General features: G+C 65.2%; 3 protein-coding genes across 3 annotated transcripts; 1 reads left to right on the forward strand and 2 right to left on the reverse strand.

Annotated features, from left to right (window-relative positions):
- Positions 1–39: 39 nt before the first annotated feature.
- ANKRD24 (ankyrin repeat domain 24) lies at positions 40–6,494 on the reverse strand (the record flags this gene model as incomplete). Its single annotated transcript, XM_080359209.1, has 19 exons — positions 40–117; positions 269–334; positions 427–564; positions 882–2,045; positions 2,127–2,248; positions 2,328–2,400; positions 2,470–2,568; positions 2,665–2,709; positions 2,796–2,900; positions 3,032–3,124; positions 3,224–3,252; positions 3,678–3,865; positions 3,938–4,044; positions 4,336–4,406; positions 4,487–4,544; positions 4,703–4,767; positions 5,073–5,161; positions 5,235–5,365; positions 6,426–6,494. 19 exons carry the CDS (start codon positions 6,492–6,494, stop codon positions 40–42), a joined length of 2,790 nt encoding a protein of 929 aa, XP_080215335.1.
- A 2,100-nt stretch (positions 6,495–8,594) lies between these two features.
- Positions 8,595–14,285, forward strand: SIRT6 (sirtuin 6). The gene is made up of 8 exons (XM_080359289.1): positions 8,595–8,721; positions 9,625–9,752; positions 10,423–10,605; positions 11,491–11,550; positions 12,174–12,269; positions 13,036–13,116; positions 13,390–13,513; positions 13,837–14,285. Exons 1-8 carry the CDS (start codon positions 8,656–8,658, stop codon positions 14,167–14,169), a joined length of 1,071 nt encoding a protein of 356 aa, XP_080215415.1. The 5' UTR covers positions 8,595–8,655; the 3' UTR covers positions 14,170–14,285.
- A 747-nt stretch (positions 14,286–15,032) lies between these two features.
- On the reverse strand, positions 15,033–18,025 carry CREB3L3 (cAMP responsive element binding protein 3 like 3; the record flags this gene model as incomplete). The annotated part of the gene is given in 10 exon segments (XM_080359210.1): positions 15,033–15,382; positions 15,453–15,549; positions 15,847–15,931; positions 16,058–16,126; positions 16,237–16,343; positions 16,849–17,000; positions 17,003–17,006; positions 17,174–17,289; positions 17,511–17,766; positions 17,903–18,025. Coding segments are annotated over 10 exon segments (1,359 nt in total).
- Positions 18,026–20,779: the final 2,754 nt, after the last annotated feature.

The raw sequence follows: 20,779 nt of genomic DNA on the forward strand, positions 1-20,779 counted from the left end.
TGCCACCGAGCTGCACGGTGCGGCCGTGCTGGCGGGGGCTCATCTGCTCTGCTCCTGCAGCCGCTGCATCTGCAGGATCTGGCACAGGAGCCGCTGCACGTCCTCATCCATGTGGCCCTGGGGCGGAGGGGACAGGGAGACTCTGCATGGCCTGAGCGCCTCTGGGTTGCACCTGGATCCAGCCCCTCGCTGCCTCCCACCGACGTGTGACTGGCGGGTGCCCCACACCAGTGTCCCCAGTTCCCCCACAGCCACGTCCCCGTCTCACCTGCACCGCGTAGAGCAGGTGGCTCCGGTACAGTGTCACCACCTTACTGTGCTGCGTCTCTGTGTCCTGCGAGAGAGTGAGCGGGTTTGAGCACGGGGCTGGGGGCTTGCGGAACCCAGAACCCACCAGGTGACTGCCACAAGCCCCCTGGTACCCACCGCCAGCTTCTCCTCCAGCGCACGGATCCTGGCCTGGAGCGCAGTGGTGTCGGGGGGTGACTGCGGGGGACCCCGGGGCTCGGGGAGGGCGTTCAGAGCCTCCTTCAGCCTAAAGACCTCCTTAGAGAGCTCCGTGATCTGCGCAGGGGTTACAGGGACCCCTCAAGCCCCAACTCCCCTGGGTCCCCCCGCTGTACCCGCCGTCACCCACGGGGTGGCCCATGAGTGGAGGCAGGGCAGGGGCTTTCCCACCCCCACAACTTCTGCCCCCAATTTCAGTCTCAGCTTGGGGAGGAAAAAAGGGGAAGAGCAGCAAAAGTCTGCACGTGTCTGTGTGCGCTGATGTGTGCACGCGTGTTTGCAGCCGCATCTCCCCCGCAACCCGGCGAGCCCAGCTCGCCCGCACAGCGCCCAGGCCGCGATTTCCAGCCCTGACACCCCACTCCGTCCCCTACCTTCCTGTCCCTGTCCCTGACCAGCCGCGCTGAGTCCTCGGCGTGCCCGTGGAGCTCCCGCAGCCGCCGCGCCTCGTCCTGCGCCTCCGCCAGCTGCCTCTGCGCCGCGCCCAGCCGCTCCTCGGCCGCCTGCCGCTCGCTCTTCATGAACAGCGCCTGCCGCTGCACCCTGAACACCTCCTCGCACGTCTTCTCGTGCCGCCGCGACAGCTCTTCCAGCCGCTGCGCCAGCGCCGCCGCCTCGGCCCGCAGCGCGGCCTGCGCTGCCTCGTGCTCCCCGCGCGGCACGGCCGCCGCCAGCTCGGCCTCCAGCCGCGCGGCCTCGCGCCCCTTGGCCTCCGCCGCCGCCTCCAGCTCGGCCGCGCGCTCCCGCAGCGCCTGCGCCTGCCGCTCCAGCTGCGCCGTGGCGCGGTCGTGCTCCTCGCGCGACACCCGGCCCTCCGCCTGCGCCTGCGCCCGCCGCAGCCGCGCCAGCGCCTCCTCGTGCTCCTGCCGCCCCACCGGCCGCGCCGCCAGCTGCTCCCGCAGGCTGCCCAGCTCGGCCTCCCGGCGCCCCAGCGTCTCCTGCAGCCGGCCCAGCTGCGCCGTCACCTGCTCCTGCTGCCGCACCAGCTCCGCCACCCGCCGCTCCAGCGCCCCTGGCTCAGCACCGCCCGCCGCCTTCCAGTCCCTGGCCTTGGCCTCCAGCTCCCGCCGCAGCGCCTCCGCCTCAGCCTCCGCCCGCCCGCAGCGCGCCAGCAAGGCCTCCTTCTCCCTCACCGCCTCCTCCAGGGAGGCCCCCAGGGAGGCCGCGGCCTCTGCCGCCTCCAGACGCGTCTGCAGCTCCTTCACCCGCTGCTCCCGCTCCTCCAGCGCCACCCGCGCCTCTGCCAGCTCCGCGCCGGCCTCCGAGGACAAGGTCTGCGGCTGCGGCCCCCGCAGCTCGCCCAGCGCCGCCTTGCACTCGCCCCAGCTCCACACCGGCTGCGCCTCGCTCCCCTCCGTCTGCTCTGAGGCTCCGTCCTGCCCGGCGGCCTCGTCGCCCTTGGCCGTGCCCCGCGGCGGCGCCGAGCGCTGCGCCCGCAGCCGCTCCAGCTCGCGCTGGAGAGCGCGGTAGAGGCTGCCGGGCACCACGTCCCCCGGGCTGGACGGGTCGCTCTCGTCCCGCTCGTAGTTCTCCAGCACCTGCCAAAGGGACAGTGAGGCCACCAAGGGCCAGGGGACAGGCGTGGAGAGGGACAGACAGACAGACAGATGGGGACTTGCCTGTATTTTCTCCCTCAGCTCCTTGTTCTGCACGGTGAGGGACTGCACCTGCCCCTGCAGCGTGGCCAGCAGCTCCTCGGCCGAGGGGCTCAGCGTCTTCTTGGAGAGCAGCAGCTCTGCCCCTGCGGGAGCCGTGTCACCCACGTCCCCACTCGCCGCCACCAACCCCGCCGGGCCATTGGGAGGCCGGCAGGACCCTACCTGGGAACTCGAGTGGGTCTCCCTCCTCGTCCTGCAGCGTCTCGATGTCGTAGCTCGTGTTTTCCTTCTCGTTCTGGGGCGCAGAGCGGTGTCACCCCCGCACACCCCAGCCCCCGGCACTGCCAGCTGCCACCCCACCTACCTCCAGCGAGGACAAGCGGCTCCGCAGAGCCTCCACCTCCCTGCCCAGCTGCTCCTTCTCTCCATCCCGCGCCGCCAGCTTCTCCTCCAGCTCCTGGATCTGTGGGGCAGGACATGGGGTCCCCTTTGCTGCCACCGGAGTCCCCACAGCATCCCCAGCACCAGGACCCACCCGTGACCTCTGCACCAGCCTCACCTGCTTCTCCATGGAGCGCAGGGAGCCCTCGTCCAGCTCTGCCCGCTAGCGGGACACAGAGAGAAAACAGGGAGGGATAACTGCTGTCCCCATCCCTCCCACCCCTGGGGATGCGGTGGCATTGCTGGCACCTCCCGTCTCTGCTTCTCCTGCTGCTCCAAGCCCCGGATCTTCTGCAAGAACTGGGCCCGCTCCTGCCGCAGCCGCACGATCTCCTCGTAGGCGTCCCGGTCCTCCTGCGCCGGAGGAAAAGTCCCCCAAGATCGTGGAGCCCAACCATTCTCCAGGCTCCTCTCAGGCAGCTCGGAGAGCAGACGGTCTCCCCTCAGCTCCTGTTCTCCAGCTGAACCTCCCAGGTCCCTCTCACCTGGCTGGGGGTGCCCAGGGGGGGCAGAGGCGCCTTCCTCTTCCTCGGGGTGTTGCTCTTCTCCCTGGCAGATGACTGGCTGGGCGACGATGTCTGCGGAGGCACCGGGGCAGAGGGGACATCGCGTTGGTGTGGCACCGCTCCTTCCTGACCCCGTCACCCTGGGAGCGGTGGCGGCCAGGCAGCCCTTACCTGGGACGTCTGCTCAGGTGACTCCTCTTCTGTGGGGCAGGGCCCGAGGAAAGAGAAACGTGAGGAGGTTTAGGGGATCGCAGGGGCAGGCACAGCGGGGGACACGCGCGTGCACCGGGGACACGCGGACAGACAAATATGCGGAAATACTTGATGTGTGACTGCAGGGACACGCGTGTGCAGACACACATACAGACACAGTGGCTGGTACACACATGTGAACACGTGTGTGCAAGCGTGTGCAAGATGCTGAGACGGGCAAGCGAGGCTCAGCACCACCTCCCAGCTCTTGGTTGGTCAAAGCCCGGGCCAAAGCAACCCCAGCATGTGGGAAAAGGGGCCGTGAGCCCCCCAGCCTTGCTCAGCCTCTCCCAGCCCTGCCCCCCATCACCCCAAGGGTTAGACCCCCCCGTGGGTCTGGAGAAGGAGCCCTGGGGTGGCACGGCGGCCTCACCGCTGGCCCAGGACCGGCGCTGAGCAGCCTCTTGCAGGAAGTGCTGGATGAGCGCGTTGCCCGTGGCCAGGCTGTAGTGAGCGGCGTCGTGACCCATGGAGTCCACCACGGCCACCCGGGCGCCGGCGTTGACCAGCACCTCCACCGTCTCCACGCTGCCGTTCTCGCAGGCCACCATCAAGGCCGTCCTGAGCAGAGGTGACAGCGCCCGTTCCGTCTGTCCGCCCGTCCGTCCTCAGTCCCCACCTGCGCAGACTCACCTCCCCTGCAGGTCCCGGCTGTTGACGGCCGCGCCGCGGTGCAGCAGGTACCGGCACAGCTCCGAGTGGCTCATCTTGGCGGCAAGGATGAGCGGCGTGGAGCCGTCCTGGACAGGGTCAGGTGAGGATGCGCAGACAAGGCTCAGATCCCCCCGCGGAGCAGCCTGCTCCCGTTATCTCCCCGGCTGCCACGTCCCATTTCATGTTTTCACTCCGGGAACCCCAACTGCTCCGTTTCCACCCCAGGAGCTGCTCCATTTCCACCCCAGGAACTGCTCCGTTTCCACTCCAGAAGATGCTCCGTTTCCACCCCAGAAGCTGCTGCGTTTCCGAGCACCCCCGCCTGTCCCCGTGCTGCTCCGCACAGCGCAGCAGGGCGAGGAGCAGAGGGACCTCACCTTGTCCTTGACGTTCAAGGGAGCCTTGAAATCACAGAGGATCTCGGAGCACGAGATGCAGCCGCTGACCGCTGGGGAGAAGGACAGAGGCTGAGCGCTCCGCTCCGCGCGGGGACGGGCGCAGGGCGGGGCTGGCACTGTCCCCACTCACCCGCGTGGTGCAGCGCGGTGCGGCCGCTGCCGTCGGCCACGTCCACGGGGCAGGAGGCCTGAGGAAGAGAGCCTGGGTTACAGGGGCACAGACAGACAGACAGACACGGTGAAGGGACACGCAGGTGCTGGGCAGCACTGCTGGTGAGGGACGGGAGTCGAAGGGCACAGAGGACACGGTGCTGGCGCTGCATCCTCCCCGCTGCCAGCGCCGTACCTGCAGGAGCTTGCTGACGCACTGGGGGTGGCCGTGCTTGGATGCCAGGTGCAGAGCAGTGTAACCTGAGGAGAGGGACAGACGGACGGCTCAGAGGACAGACAATGGGTCTGTGGCAGAGGGGACCGGCTAGGGGACACAGATGGACAGGCACACAGGAGGATCGCCTGGGTGGGGGCTGAATGGTTACGGAACATCCCCAGCAGCACCATCGGTTGGTGCTTGAGTCTCCATAGGAAGCTGGGACAATTTCCAGCCCCACAGGTGTGGCTGTCCCCTCTGTCCCCTCAACACCTGCCATCAAGGTGGCAACAACCAGGGTGTGTGGTCCCTGGTGTTCGCCGGGGGCGTGTGGGGGCCGTGCCCTCACCCGAGCTGTCCTTGGTCATGGCATCCACGCCGTGAGCCAGCATGGCCTCCAGACAGTCCACGTTCCCCCGCATGGCGGCCAGGTGGAACCTGCAGCAACAACAAGGGTCACTGGACCAGCCCTGTGTCACCGGCGTCCCAGGGACGTGGTTCCGGCACTTACGCGGATTTGCCCTCCGAGTCCAACTTGGTGGCCACCAGGCCCTTCCGGACGAGGAGAGATGTCACCCTCCCGGCATCGTTGTAGTCCACGGCTTGCAGGAGCTTCTCATCGTTCTTGGTCCAGTCCTGGCTCTGCGATGACAAGAATCACAGAATAGTTTGGGTGGAAAGGGACCTTCAGTGCTCATCTAGTCCAGCCCCCTGCAATGAACAGGGACCCGTGGAATCATTTTGGGTGGAAGAGACACTTAAGATCATCGAGTCCAACCATAATCTAACTCTGCCACCAACCCGTGTCCCTAAGAACCTCATCTACGTGTCGGGCTGCTCAGGTCCCACAGAGGTGGCTGTGACAGATGTGCTGGCCCCAGATACGGAGGGTTTAACTAGGGGGCTGACTGGGGTGAGGATCCCCTGTAGCACCCCCCCAGTTTGCTGCTCACAGACCTCATTTACAGAGCTGCCCCTGTTTACCTGTGGACAGGTAGGGTTTGGGAGCGAGCCTACCCCAGGGTTTGCCTCTGTCACCCCGAAGACCCCGATGTGACACAGCCAGCACCCAGGGGTCCCTGAGCCCCATCGCTGCCCAGCTCTCCTCACTAAGCCCGTTCCCAGCCCCGCTTTGCTCCACACCAAGGCTGAGCTCAGCTGGCAGCGACATCAGGTCCCCCAGGACGGCTCCAGCGTCCCTGGGACACACGGGACACAACGTGACCCCCTCCCGGGGCCGGATGTGGGGCCTGCTGACCCAGCGGTCCTGCATGTCCCCGTGCCCAGGCGGTGACCCGCAGCGGGACAGGACCAGCATGGGGGTCGCTCTGCAGCCCGTGACAACAAACCAGCGCTCACTGCAGCCGCGGCAGCAGGAAATGGATGTCACCTTTGGGAGCCGCATCCTGCCCCTCGCCAGCCTGCTGCTGGTGCCAGGCGTGGGACCTGTGTCACCGTGTCCCCTGCAAGCCCCTCCAGCTCCGCGGGGCGGGGGATAAACCAGCCTCCCGGGGTTACTGGGCGAACTGGGAGGGTGGTGCCCGCTCCCCCCCACGCCCTTGTCATGCAAGGACAAAGCGGGTTGAAGAGGATGCAGCGGAGCCCCGGGATGGGGATGGGGACCCCAGGTGGGGTGGGGGTGACACATCTTACCCCGCAGGACGTCACTAAAGGGGAGCGGAGATGGAGGAAGGGGACGTACCGCGAAGGAGGCGGCGGCGCAGAGGCAGATCTGCTTCATGGTGCTGAGGAGCAGGCGGCGGGCAGCCATGCACCCCCTGCCCCCCGCCCGGGGCTCTGCGCTGGGGACCCCAACGCCCGGCTGGGTCCAGCATCGCTGCCCGGGGGGGCGGGAGGTGCCGCAGTGGGAGCCGGACCCGCCTCTCTTCATCCCTCCTCCGTCCCTCCTCCGTCCCCTCCCTCCTCAGCATCCACAGCCCCAGGCAGCCCCGCTCCCTCCGGAGCAGGGACCGAGGTCCCGTGAGTTAAATCAGGAGGGCTTGCGGGGGAGGAGCAGCTCTGCCACACCACACACCCCCGAACCAAGGGGATGAGCATCCTCCTGCCACCCAGATCCTGCGCGCCGAGGAGGGGAACGTGGGACCCCCTGCCCTGCCCTGGGGGGCACAGATTTCCCCCCCACCCCAGCCCTGGGGCCAAGGGAGGGGTAGGACCCCCTGCCTGCAACTTCCTCCCCAGGAGGGAACCCCAAAATTCAAAGGGTGTCTGGATGACCCCGGGGGCGACACGACAGCAAGAGCCTCCCACGCGTCCCCATTCGCAAAGTGTCCAGTACAGTGTGGGGAAACTGAGGCGCAGAGCAGCACGAGCAGGGCAGGCCAAGGCTCCATGTGGGGGCCTTCGATGTGTGTCCCCAAACATGTGTCCCCAGTGCTGCCATGGGCTCTGGGACGGTGCTGTCACCCTCTGCCCGGCGTGCAGGATGGCGAGAGCCCGCGGCCCCATGCCAGGCCGGTGCTGAATAATTGAGGAGCATCGGCATGTGGGCTCTGCTGGCTGTGGCAGCTGGAAAACTGGCAGCTGTCCCCAGGGAGGGGACAGGAGGGGACCCGGAACTCGCTTCCGTCTCCCCAGTGCTGCCTTTTTCCCTTTGGGTGCACTGGGAGCTCAGTCCCGCCGGCCAGGGTGGCCGTGCTGACCTCCGTGGGGCTGCTGTCCCCATGCGAGCAGCCTCTCCACGTCCCCGGGGAGATCTCCGTGTCCCTGTGGCACTGGGGACATCCTGGGGCAGACCCCTGTGTCTTCACGTCCCTGTGAAATTTGGGACATCCTGGGGCAGGTTCCCGTGTCCTTGCGAAATCTGGAACACCCCTGGCAGGTTCCCATGGACATGCTGGGGCAGATCCCCACGAACGTCCCTGTCAGGTCCCCATGGACAGCCCAGGGCAGGTCCCCATGACCCTGTGACAATGGGGATGTCCTGGGGAAGACCCCCATGTCCTCATGTCCCTGTGAAATTTGGGACACCCCATGCAGGTCCCCATGACATCCCAGGGCAGGTGCCCATGTCCCCATGGACACCCCAGGGCAGGTCCTGGTGTCCCTGTGAAATCTGGGACATCCCGGGGCAGGTCCCCATGTCTCTGGAGACAGCACTCACGTCCGCCTTCTTGAACTTGGCCTTCAGGCTCTTCATGGCAGCTCCGGCCGCAGCCCCGCAGCGCCTGGACGGGGGGCCGTGCTCGGGGGTCTCTCCTGCAGCGCTGTCGGCTCAGCCCCCCAGACCCGCCGCTCCGGAGCCGCGTCCCTGCCGGCCGCGGTGACCGGAGACGGGGCACCAGGCGCAGAGGAGTTGGGTTACGGCCGGGCTGCGGTTACCGCCGGCAGCGCGGGGCGGGCGGGGGGCCGGGGGGACCAGCCCCTTTGGGGTGCGGGTCCCTGACATGCCCAGGGAGAGGGAGGTGGGGGACATGGCACGGAGATGGGTCTAGTGGCAGCAACACTGGGCTCCCTGGTCCTGTCTGGAACGTGTAGGGAGCACGGGGCGCGGTTGTGTTGTCAGACTGACCCAAAAATGAAAGGATTTGTGAATCTTGAGGTTAGAGATCGCAGACAGGAGTTGTTCTTTTAAGCCGTAATGACAACGGTTGAGCCCCGACCTGCTGGCACCCTCTGCCCTTGCCGGCACCCGTAGCCGTTTCTGGGACCCCCTGCCCGTGTTGGGACGCCCTGCCTCGGCCTGGCACCCCCTGCCCTTCCCTGGCACCCCCCACCTCCCTTATCACATCCCTGGCAAGTAAGGGCAGCGACGCCCCCGAACCCCTTCCCGCCCGGCACAAAGATGGCGGCGGTGGCGGCGCCGTGCCCTGGGCGGTGCCCGCACATGCGCACTGCTCCCCGCGGCGTCCCTGCGCGCTTCCGCCCGGCCGCGGGGCTGGCAACAATGCGCGCTCCGGCGGCCGGGACGGGCCATGGCGGTGAATTACGCGGCCGGGCTCTCGCCGTATTCGGACAAGGGCAAGTGCGGCCTCCCCGAGGTGAGCGCGGTTCGGCGGGGTCCGGGCCCCCAGGGGCCTGCTCCGGCCCGGCGGGTTTCCTTGGTAACCGGACCCGCGGCCCTCTGGGCGTCTCCCTTGGGGGCACCGGGGGCCCCTTTGTGTCCCCTCAGGCCCACCCCACGGCTCCCTCCTTGTCCCCAGCCCCACGGCTCCCTCCGTGTCCCCAGCCCCACGGCTCCCTCCTTTTTGTCATCCAGGCCCGGCACTGTCCCCCTGTGTTGTGTCCCCCCCCAACAGGGGCTCCCAGCCGTGTGGGGACCCTTTGTATCCCGCACAGGGATCCCCAGGGGTGGGTGCGAGGGGGTGACCCCGGCCCCGCGTCCCCAGCTGCACAAAACGCGTTTTGGGAGGAGGGGACGCGGCCTGTCCTGTGTCCCTGTCCCCAGCAGGGACGCTGGAGAAGCGTCTCGCAGACACTAAATCTGGTCCCCACGCTAGAAAGCTGCGTGGGGTGCTGTCCCCACAGCGCCCCCGCGGTCCCCACCCGCGCGGCTCCCCGTGCAGCCCGCGGCCCCGCGCTGTCCCCGGGCCGGCGGCCGTGGCACCGGGCGCTCCTTCCGCCCTGGGGCCCGGCAGCTCTGGGGTGCCGGCAGCTCTGGGGTGCCGGCAGCTCTGGGGTCCCGGCAGCTCTGGGGTCCCGGCTGCCTGTCAGCGGCGGAGGAGCCCCCGTTTGCCTCAGCTCTTTTAGGCCCTTACGCTGCGTGGAGATGGTTTATACGATGCTGTTTGTCTCCGATTAAATGCTTTTATCATTAAGGATTCCAAAATCTTTCCTTTCATGGATAAGAAGGAATTGTGGTTTACGGGGTCGTTGCACTGGAGGTGTGTAGGACCTGTTCCTGCATCTCTCCATCCCCGCGGTGGTTTGTGTCCTCTGCTCAGATTTTTGACCCGCCGGAGGAGCTGGAGAGGAAGGTGCGGGAGCTGGCGGACCTGATCAGGAGCTCCTCCAACGTGGTGTTTCACACGGGGGCTGGAATCAGCACCGCCTCGGGGATTCCTGACTTCAGGTAAGGGCGCTGGGCAGGACGGCACCTCCTCCGAGTCCCTCGCACATCTCGTGGAGCTCTGGACTGTTTCCTGCTACCCCAGCCAGACCTTCTCCAGCCGTCCTGTTGAAAATACCCTTTCCCTCTTGCACAACCGTTTGACGTTAAGCCCTATCCCAAGAAGCCCTGCGTACGCTTTGTGTATGTCAGCGACAAAAGTTGCTGGTGATCCATGACCTTCATTTAGAAACGTAGAACAGTTTGAGTTGAAGGGACCTTCCCAGCTCCCCCAGTTCCCCCCCACCCTGCAGGTGACAGCAGGGACAGACCCCGTCCAGCCCGGCCTGGGATGTCTCAGGGGTGGTTCATCCACCACCTCTCTGGCCAACCTGGGCCAGGCTCTCACCACCCTCAGGACAACAATTCCTTCCCCATGTCCAGCCTGAATCTCCCTCCTTTAGTTTAAAACCATCAGCACTTGTCCCATCGCAACAGGCCCTGCTCAAAAGTCTGTCCCCATCTTTCTGATCGGCCCCTTTTAAGTACAGAAAAGCCACAATAGGGTCTCCCTGGAGCCTTTTCCAGGCTGTGTCTTGCTCGTCCTCCTTTGATAGGGCTTGTGGTGCACTTAAAACTGTTTTCTTAGAGCCTGAGCTCTCAGTTCTCGCTCTTTCTGTCCCTGTTGCTACAGGGGGCCCAATGGTGTGTGGACTATGGAAGAGAAGGGGCTCTCCCCAAAATTCGACACCACCTTTGAGAGCGCCCGCCCCTCCAAGACCCACATGGCGCTGCTGGGGCTGCAGAGAGTCGGCATCCTGAAGTTCCTGGTCAGCCAGAACGTGGACGGCCTGCACGTGCGTTCGGGATTCCCACGGTACTGCCTCCCCCCGCCCTTCCCGGCCGCCTCACGGGCCGTTCTCGCTGCCCCGTTGGTGTGGCAAACGTTCGATGCTGGGCCTTGGTTTCCAAGTCTGGCTTAGAAGACGTCTGCCCACCGATACGGGGAGTGGAACCTGAGATGCGTTGGGGTGGGAAGGGGTTCATAAACCAGCTCGAATGTAGAGAAGAGAGGTTATGGTGCTAATCCAGAGGATGATGAGATGAGGTCAGCCCCAGCAGATGCTCTCAGTACAGCCGGGAGCCATTTGTGCACAAGTAGAGCCAAGGTGCTCAGGGTACGCGGTCCGTTCCGCCGCCTCTGTGCCCGTCCAGGGGTGAAGGGACAGGAGGGAGGACGAGAGCATCTGAAACTGCTCCTACTGCTCACAGGGAAGAGAAAGGAAAGGGAAAAAGCAGAAAACGGGAGAGCGGCTGAATTTGAGTAAGGAAACAAAGTGAAGGGAGTTGGGATGGAAACGTGCATGATTGGAACCTCGGAGAAGATGCGTCTCACAAACGACTTCAGCCATCGCTGGCTGAGCAGAGAGCTGCCTCAGGGGGCTATTTCCTATTATTAAGAGACCCGAGTCCTGATTCCTGCTCCCGGCACCACATTTGCCTTTTTAAACTAAACAACCATGAGGAGAATAATAGAAAATGGAGGCTGGATCAGAATGTGCTGGAATTGGTGCTGCGAATGGGAGTGTTTAAATTTTAAAAGCCTGCCTGGCTCTGACACAGCCGTGTCAGATTTGTCTATAGCTCATATAGGTCTGGAAAATGAGGAAGAACCCTTGATGTTCGGGGTCCGCGGTGAGGAGGGGATTGGGCAGCGTTCCCTGTTGCCCCCCACCCTTCACCGCTGCCCTTTCTCCCGCAGGGACAAGCTGGCCGAGCTGCACGGGAACATGTTCGTGGAAGAGTGTGTGAAATGCGGCAAGTACGTGCGCTCTGAGCCTGGGAGGGGCCGGCAGCGGGGTGGGGGCTTTGCTGCTGTCCCCAGGGAGCGCCGGAGGTCGTTGCAGGCCGGGTGTGCCGTCCTGGTTTGCGGCAGGTCCGTGGGTCAGGGTCAGACGCAGGCAGATCGATGAAGGACTAGATGACCTTTGAAGGTCCCTTCCGACCCAAACTGTTCCACGATTCTAAGGACTGAGATGCTCCACACATTGCTTGTGGCGCTGAGGCGTCGCAGAACCACCCAAAACCCCACAGAATCACTGTTGGGTTTGGAAGGAACCTCTGGAGATCATCTAGCGCAACCCCCCTGCTAAAGCACGTTCACCAGAGCAGGTTGCACAAGAACGTGTCCAGGTGGGTTTTGAGTTTGAGATTCTACAGCTTCTCTGGGCACCCGCAAAATAAATCATTCACTCCCCATACTCAGATGGAACCTCCTGTATTTCAGTCTGTGCCCGTTGCCCCTCGCCCTGGCGCTGGGCACCGCTGAACAGTCTGGCCGCCCGCTCCCTCCCGTGTCTGGCGCGACACATGCCGTGTCGGGGGCTCGTTGCCCAGCGGGCGCCGTCTCCCTGCGCCGGTCGCTGAGTTGCCCGTGTCCCGCAGGCAGTACGTGCGTGACGCCGTGGTGGGCAGCATGGGGCTGAAGCCGACGGGCCGGCTGTGCAGCGTCACCAAAGCGCGGGGGCTGCGCGCCTGCAGGTACGTGAGCCGGGGCGGAGGGGACGCGTTCGGCCGAGCGAGCGGCTCTGCCGCACACTTGGCTTTGCTGGGCCTACATTCCCTCCAGCTCAGGTGAAGCAGCAGGGGGTGCACGGGAGATGTCTAAACAACCCAGATAGGAGCTCAGCACCATCTCCAAGGAGTCCCAGCCTCCTTGGGGGGTCTTCGCACACAGATAAAATCTGTGCTAGTGCTGGAGAGGGCTCTGCTGTGGGCTGGCGGCTCTGCAGCCCCGTCCCTTCCAGCTGGACGTGGCCACCACGCTGTCCTGCTGTCCTGCCTTGCGTGGGGACATGTGGACAGTGCAGCTGGAGGTTTCCTGGGGTGATCTGGCCCCCAGACCTGCTCCACGTGCCCCTCACCCTTCCTCGCCCAGGCTCACCAAGCCCGGCCAAGCTGCCTTTCCGCGGCTCTGGGCCGTGGGGCAGAGCTCTGCAGGCCCAGCTCTGTGTTTTGGGAGTGAAAGGCACACCCCAGCCCTGAACTGCAACAGCACAACAGCTGGGGCGTTAATGTTTAATGTGGCTGTTGTAGCACCAGTCACAAAATCCCCCACGCAGGTGGATTCTGCACGTGCCGTCACCTGCCGGCGAGTCCCCTCGGCTTGTCTGGGCTCTCTGTCCCCCCCCAGCGCTGGAGCGGGGAGCTGGGACGGGGCCCGGTTCCCTGTCCCCTGTCCCAGGCCAGCTCTGCTGTGCGTCCTCGTCCGGCAGGAGGAACCACGGTCCCCGTGTGTGTTTTGTAGAGGGAAGTTACGAGACACCATCCTGGACTGGGAAGATTCCCTGCCCGACCGTGACCTGATGCTGGCAGACGAAGCCTGCAGGTAACGGCGCTCGGGCCGGTCACGCCGCGGTCCCGGTGCCCGCGGGGCTCCCCGGGCTCTGCCAGCACCGCCCTGGCCCTCGGGCCAGCCCTGCCTGGCTCTGCCGGTCGTTTTGTGCCTCAGCACTCAGCTGAAACTGGCTGAGTGAAACCACGGCAAATTCTGGCCGCGGTTTTGCCTCTTGGCTGGGCAGCTCGGGGAGTCCGCGCTGGAGCAGCTTGCGAACAAACGCGGCTTTTTCTCTGCTCTGGATGTTTCGTCTCCTCCCCGCAGGAAAGCCGATCTCTCCGTCACGCTGGGGACCTCTCTGCAGATCAAACCCAGCGGCAACCTCCCGCTGATCACCAAGAAGAGGGGCGGGAAGCTGGTCATCATCAACCTGCAAGCAACCAAACACGTGAGTGTGAGCGTGTGAGCCAGGGCTGGGGGAACGGTTGGGCGCAATGATCCCGAGAGGCTTTTCCAGCCAAAATGATTCTGTGAAATAACGAGAGCTGGGGGTGTTCTGAGATGTCATTAGAGCAGCCTTGTCCCTGTCCCACTCTGCTCACTAGTGACGAGTCCGCTCCTGTTCCACCAGGGACAATGTCCTGGGGACAGGAGCCACATGCAGCTGAGCCACCACCCAGGCCCTGTCCCCACACGCTCCCCGGGAGGGGACGTTTGTCCTCACACGCTCTGTTTGTCCCCTAACGCCATACCCGCCCTCGCTTGCCCCAGGACAGACAGGCCGACCTGCGCATCCACGCCTACGTCGACGACGTCATGACGAAGCTGATGAAGCATTTGGGGCTGGAGGTCCCGGAGTGGACGGGGCCGGTGGTGGTGGAGAGCGCCGAGCTCCCCAAACCCGAACAGCTCTTCGAATTTGCCCCCGGGGCTCACGGGCCGCTGAAGGAGGAGCCGCTGTCGCAGAACGGCACGGGGGCGCTCGGCCCCGACCGCGGGACCACGCCGGGGGAGCGCTGCCACAGTTTGAAGCAGGAGCGTCCCAGCCCGGACACGGGGCCAACGACAGTGAAGAAGATGAAGGTGGAGCCTCTCGCCACCTGACCCGGACTGATCCTGCCTGTCTAGACACTCGTCTGTGCCGCTTTTCCTACCGACTTTTTTTTACACCCTTCAACATTGTCCCTTTTTGTATGTGAGTATTAAATACACTTGAAGCACGTGTGTCAGGGCAGCTGCACCCACCGGGCTGGGGCTTTGAAACGTCCCGAGCACCCAATTCTTTCTCTATGAGGAGATGGTTGTGGGTGCTGCAGACCTCGAGGGGCAGAGGGGTGTGGGGGTGCAGCCCTGGGCGGGTGACAAAAGGGACAGTTGATGCCATCCCCGATGGCACTGAGGTTGGGATGAGCCGCTCAGATCTCCCGGGAGAGCTGGTCCCCTGTGTGCTGGTGGCCTGGGGACAGCGCTGTGGGACGGTGCCCCCGTCCCTCCGCCCTCCCCGCTGCTCCCAGGGCCGGGTCTGGCCCCGTGTCCCTCACAGCTGTGCGCGGGGTGTCCCTGGTCCTTGACACCCTGTGGATGTTACAGTAAAGCAGGTGGATTTTTTTCCAAAATACCTTTTATTTAGAGATTAAAGCTTAAAAAAAAAATAAACCAAACAACACAACAACAACAACAAAAGAACAAAACCAACCAGCTGCAACATCCAACCAGCACAGGGCCCCTCCGGTCCCTTTGTCCCCATCCTGAGTGGCTCCGTGTCCCTTCCACAACTGCTGCACCTGGGGGGCAGGAGCAGCCCATTCCCTCCCAGTAAGGCCAGTGGGAACTGGTCTCTTCTCCCCAGTTCACAGATACAAGCAAAGCCAAGTGGGTCCAGCACCTGCTGGTGCCTGGGGGCAGATCCCGGAGGGGCCGAGGTGCTGAGCCAGCCCATCGCGTCCCCCGTGGTCCCTGGTGGCTGCTTAAAGCTCCTCCACTGGCTCCGGTGCTGTGGGGCGGCCGTGGCCCCTGTCGGGCCGCTCCAGCGAGCGCGGGCCGTGCTGCAGCTCGGTGCCGTCCTCAGACACGGGCTCAGCGCGCCCCACGTGCCCCTGGCTCAGCCCCTCCAGAGCAAACGGCCGCGTGTTGTTATGGGGGGAGATTTTGTGAGGCCGTGGGGTGAACGTGTGGCCGCCGAGGGCTTCGTGCAGGGTTTCGGGGGCTTCTCCCGGGCGCTCCGGCCACAGTGGCTCCGCGGGCTTCTCACCCCCGGCTTGGGGCTGCGTGTAAACCACGCGGGAAGCGGCCGCGTTGTGCAGGGACCTGGAGAAAACTGAGTGGGAAGGAGGGTGAGGACCCGCTGCAGCGCCCCGAGCTCCGCGCGGCCCCGGCGCAGCCCTCACCTCGCACGGGTCTGAAATCGCCGCCCGCCTCGGCCTTGCTGGGGGCGAAGGGGCTGATGGAGGGGAAGACGATGAGCGCGAAGGAGAGCAGCAGGACCTGGGGACAGAGCAGGGGCAGCTGTGGGACGCGGCTCCCGGAGAGGGGCTGGTGGCAGAGCCAGGAGTGTGTCCATCCCGCCTGTGCAGGTGTCCTTGCCAGCACAGCCTCCATCCATCTACCCATCCCTTCCTTCCTCCACCCCTCCCTCCAACCTCGGAGCATCACTCCCTCTGCCTTAGCACTTGTCCATCCTTCTGTCTGTCCTTCCACCCACCCCACCAGCCCACCTCAGTGGGTCTGAGTGTCCCTCCCTCCAAGCAGGGAGGCTGTGGGGGGCTTGGGGGCTCCACACACCATGATGCAGGTTCCCGTCTGCGCTGCCTTGTTGCTCGACTGTACCACGAGGGCCTGGAGCTTCTTCAGCTGCTCCAGGAGGGACCTGGGGACAGGGAGAGCCCATTAGCACCTCTGAGCCCCTCCTGCCCCCTAGCGGGTCTGCCCAGGGGAGGGGAGACAGTCCCAGCCCCATCCTACCCCCCTTTGTCACCATCCTGGGAACACCTACGAGTTCTGCTTCTCCAGGTGTAGGACTTTCCTCTGCAGCTCCTCGTTCTGGGCCGTGCACGCCGACATCCTGCGGGGACAGGGACAGGGGGACGAGGTCAGCAGGGGCAGCTGGGGGGCTGGTGGGACCGGCGTGCCTACCGCAGCCGGACAGGCGTCCCCAGGGTGTCCGGGCTGTACCGGCTCTCCAGCCCGTCGATGTATTCCTTCTTCTTCTTGCGGCTCTCCTGAGCCGACTGCTTGTTCCTGATCTTCCGCCGGATCTTCTTCAGCACCCGCTCCTCGTACTGGGGGAGATCAGAGAACCACAGAATCATTTTGGTTGGAAAACACCCCCAAGATCATCCCGTCCAACCATAACCCACCCCTGGCACTGCCCCATGTCCTGAGAACCTCATGTCTGTCTGTCCAGCCCTCCAGGGATGGTGACTCCAGCACTGCCCTGGGCAGCCTGTTCCAATGCCCCACAGCCCTTTGGGGAAGGAATTGTTCCCAGATCCAACCTCAACCTCCCCTGGGCAACTTGAGGCCGTTTCCTCTGCTTCTGGCGCTTGTTCCTGGGGAGCAGAGCCCGACCCCCCTGGCTCCAAGCTCCTTTCGGGCAGTTCAGAGATCAGAAGGTCTCCGCTCAGCTCCTGTTCTCCAGGTGAACCCCCCAGGTCCCTCAGCCGCTCCCATCACACTTGTGCTCCAGCCCATCACCAGCTCCGTTGATGGGGTGGGTGTCAGGGCTGGGACCCCCACTCCGCACCCAGGATGTGGGGAGCCCTTCCCGGGCGCAGTGGGACCCACCTTGGTGAGGGGCAGCTGGGTGGGCAGGGACACCCCCTCCTTGGCCAGCAGCTTCTTCTCGTCCTCGGTCAGCACCAGCTCCTGGAACTGCCCCTGGCTCTGCCGCAGCAGCGAGCCGGGCGCCTGCGGCTGCTGGGGGCCGGGTGACAGTCACCCCCCTGACCCCAGGGACCGTGGTGGGGGTGAGAATGGGACCGTGGGCCAGGAAGGGACAGGGATGGAGTCACAGTGTGGGAAACGGGACAAGTGCAGCGACAGGGAGAGGATCATGGTCCAGGAAGGGAAAAGGCTGGGGACAAGGAGGGATGGGGACACAGGGACTCACGGCGTCGGAGCTGCCCGAGAGCAGCAGGTCCTTGACGGTCAGGGCGCAGGCGGCGGGCGGGGGCGCCGCGGGCAGGTCCTGGCTCTCCTCCAGGAAGAAGCCGGGGTGCCACATGTCTGGGCGAGGAGACGGCAGAGGCCGTCAGCAGCCTGTGTCCCCTGGGTGTCCCCAGGGCAGGACCCGCACACCCCAGTCCCCCAGACCTCCCCGGGTCCAGCCCCTCCAGCTCCCCCAATTTCCTCACTACCCCCAGGACACCCCAGCTCCCCCAACCCGCTTAGGTCCCCAATGTCCCCGCTCCCCCTGGTCCTTTCCCAGGTCTCCCCACGTGGCTCACCCAAATCAATGGAGACGTCAGGGTGTGGGGCCCTGGTCCCCCCCAGGATGGGCAGAGGGCGGCAGGGGGTGCTGTAGGGGTACAGGGAGTCCCTGGGACACCCCTCGCAGCAGCTCGGGGGGCTGTCGAGCTGGTCGGACGGGGGGTCCTCAGACACCCCGCTGTCGCTGGTGGCCGGGGACCAGCTGGGCGAGCCTGACGCTGAGTCCCCAGAGCCCAGGACGGAGCTGAGGAAGTCATCGCCATCCTGGCCACGCTGCGGGGACACGGGCTCCTGTCACTGTGGAGTGTCCATCACCCGGGGTGCCCACGGGAGCCACGGGCGTGGGGACGCGGTGTCCTCCCGGAGCAGGGGGAGGTGGGGATGGGACCCCCGCTCCTGGGGGACTCACCCCGTCCCCGTGCCAGGCGCCCGGCGCTGTCCCCAGCTCCACGCTGCGGAGGATCCCGTCCTGGCGGTCAAACAGCAGGTCCAGCAGGTCCAGGCTGTCCAGGCCGCTCACGCCGGTGGCCATGGCTGCGAGGTGACAAAGTCAGGTCCCCAGCCCTGTGATCACCCCCAGCCTGTCCCCAGGGACACCCCGAACGGCCAGAGGGAGCGCGTTCGGGGCTGCGGGGGTGAATCCACACGCGCGTGAGCACGCGTGCAGGGCTGGGCACACACGTGTGCAGGGATGTGTGTTTGTGCAACCCCAGGACCACGCGGTGTGCGAACATGTGGGCACAGCTGGCACAGCCTCACGTGGGAGGGAGAGCACGTGTAGAGCCCCCACTGCCTCTTTCCAGCTGCTGAAACTCCTAAATCCTCTATTTTTTCCCCCAAGAGAACCGCACAGCTCCAGGCTCCCTCCAGCGCCCTCCAGCCCCACCTCCTGTCCCCCAAGCGCAGGGGCAGGATGCGCGCCCAGAGCCGGGGCAGCTCCCCCGTCCAGCCCTGTCCCTGCGCGTGGCCGCGCTGGAAGGCTGGGTTAATCATTTTGGGTGGCAAGTGGAGGGGGAGGAGACGGCTGCCACCCAGCCCCAAGGAGGGGACACGGCCCCGGGGAGGGGACACGGCCCCGCGCAGCCACCGCCACCACGGGCGCCACTCCAGACCCCGGACTCCAAGGAAACCAACAGACCAGCTGCCCAGCCAGCCAACTGACAACCCAACTAACCAACCAGTTGACCAACCAACCAACCGTTTGACCAGCCATGTCAATGAACCGATCAAGAAACAGACCAAGTGGTCAACGCTGTTGGCCAACTGACCAAATAACCAATCTACTGACCAACTGGCCAGTCAACTGTCTGTTTGATCAATCACCCAACCCATCACCCAACCACCCAACCATCCTTCCCAACCTATGAAGCCCCGACTCAAGTGTCCTCCAAGCCATATTTGGGGACATTTGTCATTACCATGACATTTAGCTGGTCAACCCAGCCAAGAGGCTTTATAGTGCCTTGTCCTTCACCCTCAGTCCTGCCGGTGAGGTCTGATGGCCCTGGGGGCCCATTGGGTAGGGTCACCCGGTTGAGCACCAGCAGCCAGGACGTACCTGTGTGAGATCCCATTCCCAACGATCCCTCCCGTCGCCTCAACCCCCTCGGTGCGCAGGGTGGCTGCCGAATCCGTCCCCCACCTCCGCTTCCTCCTCCGTGGCGCCCCGACCCGAGTGGCAAAGTTTAAACTCCAACCGCACAGAAATAACGTCCCCGATTGCAAAACCTCCCAGCCCTGATTGGGGACGGCGCTGAGCAGCGGCAGGGCCACCCCAGGGCCGGACCCGCTGCTCCCCGTAACTCATTAGCCAAATGTTTTCACCCTCCTGCGCAGAGCGGGGCAGGAGGGGCCGGGAGCTGGCGAGCGAAGTCCGAACGCTCTGATTGCCCGTGAACTTTCACCCATTTTTGAGGACATTTTCCCTTTTTTTTAAACGTATGGGCGTTAATCACATTTTATAGGCGTTGAGAACATCTGGACAAGACGTTGACTTGGATTCTACCGCTTATGGCTCCACCACAAAAAGCCTTGGCTCCCTCAGAGCCCTGCGGCCCGGACGCCTGGGCTCTGCTGCCTCTGCGCCTCGGGTTCCCCGGGCTGCCGGTGTGTTGGCTGCGCACACTGCGGTGCGTTGGCCGAGCACACTGTGGCGTGTTGGCTGAGCACACTGCGGTGTGTCGGCTGCACACACTGCGGCGTGTCGGCCGAGCACACTGCGGTGTGTCGGCTGCGCACACTGCGGCGTGTTGGCTGCGCACACTGCGGCGTGTCGGCTGAGCACACTGCGGCGTGTCGGCTGCGCACACTGCGGTGTGTCGGCCGAGCACACTGTGGTGCGTTGGCTGAGCACCCTGCGGTGTGTTGGCTGCGCACACTGCGGCGTGTCGGCTGCGCACACTGCGGCGTGTTGGCTGCGCACACTGCGGTGTGTCGGCTGCGCACACTGCGGCGTGTTGGCTGCGCACACTGCGGCGTGTCGGCTGCGCACACTGCGGTGTGTCGGCCGAGCACACTGCGGTGCGTTGGCTGAGCACCCTGCGGTGTGTCGGCTGCGCACACTGTGGTGTGTCGGCTGCGCACACTGCGGTGCGTTGGCTGAGCACCCTGCGGTGTGTTGGCTGCGCACACTGCGGCGTGTTGGCTGCGCACACTGCGGCGTGTTGGCTGCGCACACTGCGGTGTGTCGGCTGCGCACACTGCGGTGTGTTGGCCGAGCACACTGCGGTGCGTTGGCTGAGCACCCTGCGGTGTGTTGGCCGCGCACACTGCGGTGTGTCGGCTGCGCACACTGCGGTGTGTCGGCTGCGCACACTGCGGTGCGTTGGCCGCCGGGGGTGTCGCCCAAAGCCTGTCCCGCCGCCCCCTCCCACCGCATCCCCCGCTGCCCGTTGCGGGGCGGGACGGGTGAGTAAGGCGCCGCGTGACTGGGGACGAGGCCGCGGGCGCTATCGGCCGCTCGACGCCCTCTGCCCGGGCAGCAGCCGCGGTGCCCGCGCTGCCGGGCCGCTCCCCGCTTTATGGCCCCGCGGCGGGGACAAGAACCCGCGGCCCGAGCAAAGGGCGCCCGCCCCGCGCCGCGGTCCTCGGGCTGTCATCGCCGCTTACTGCGGCGTCAGGGTGCTGAGCGTCGTCTGGGCCGCGGATCTGGGAGGGAGGAGCAGGCAAGGGGCGGGGGCTCATGCTAATGACCGTATGGTTAATTAGTGACGAGGCAATTAGTGTTAATTACTGCTCGTTCGCGGGCGCTGCCACCCCTGCACGCCCCTCGGCCACGGCCGCCCCT

Source organism: Nesoenas mayeri (genome assembly GCF_963082525.1).
Source record: "Nesoenas mayeri genome assembly, chromosome: 25".
NCBI lineage: Eukaryota > Metazoa > Chordata > Aves > Columbiformes > Columbidae > Nesoenas > Nesoenas mayeri.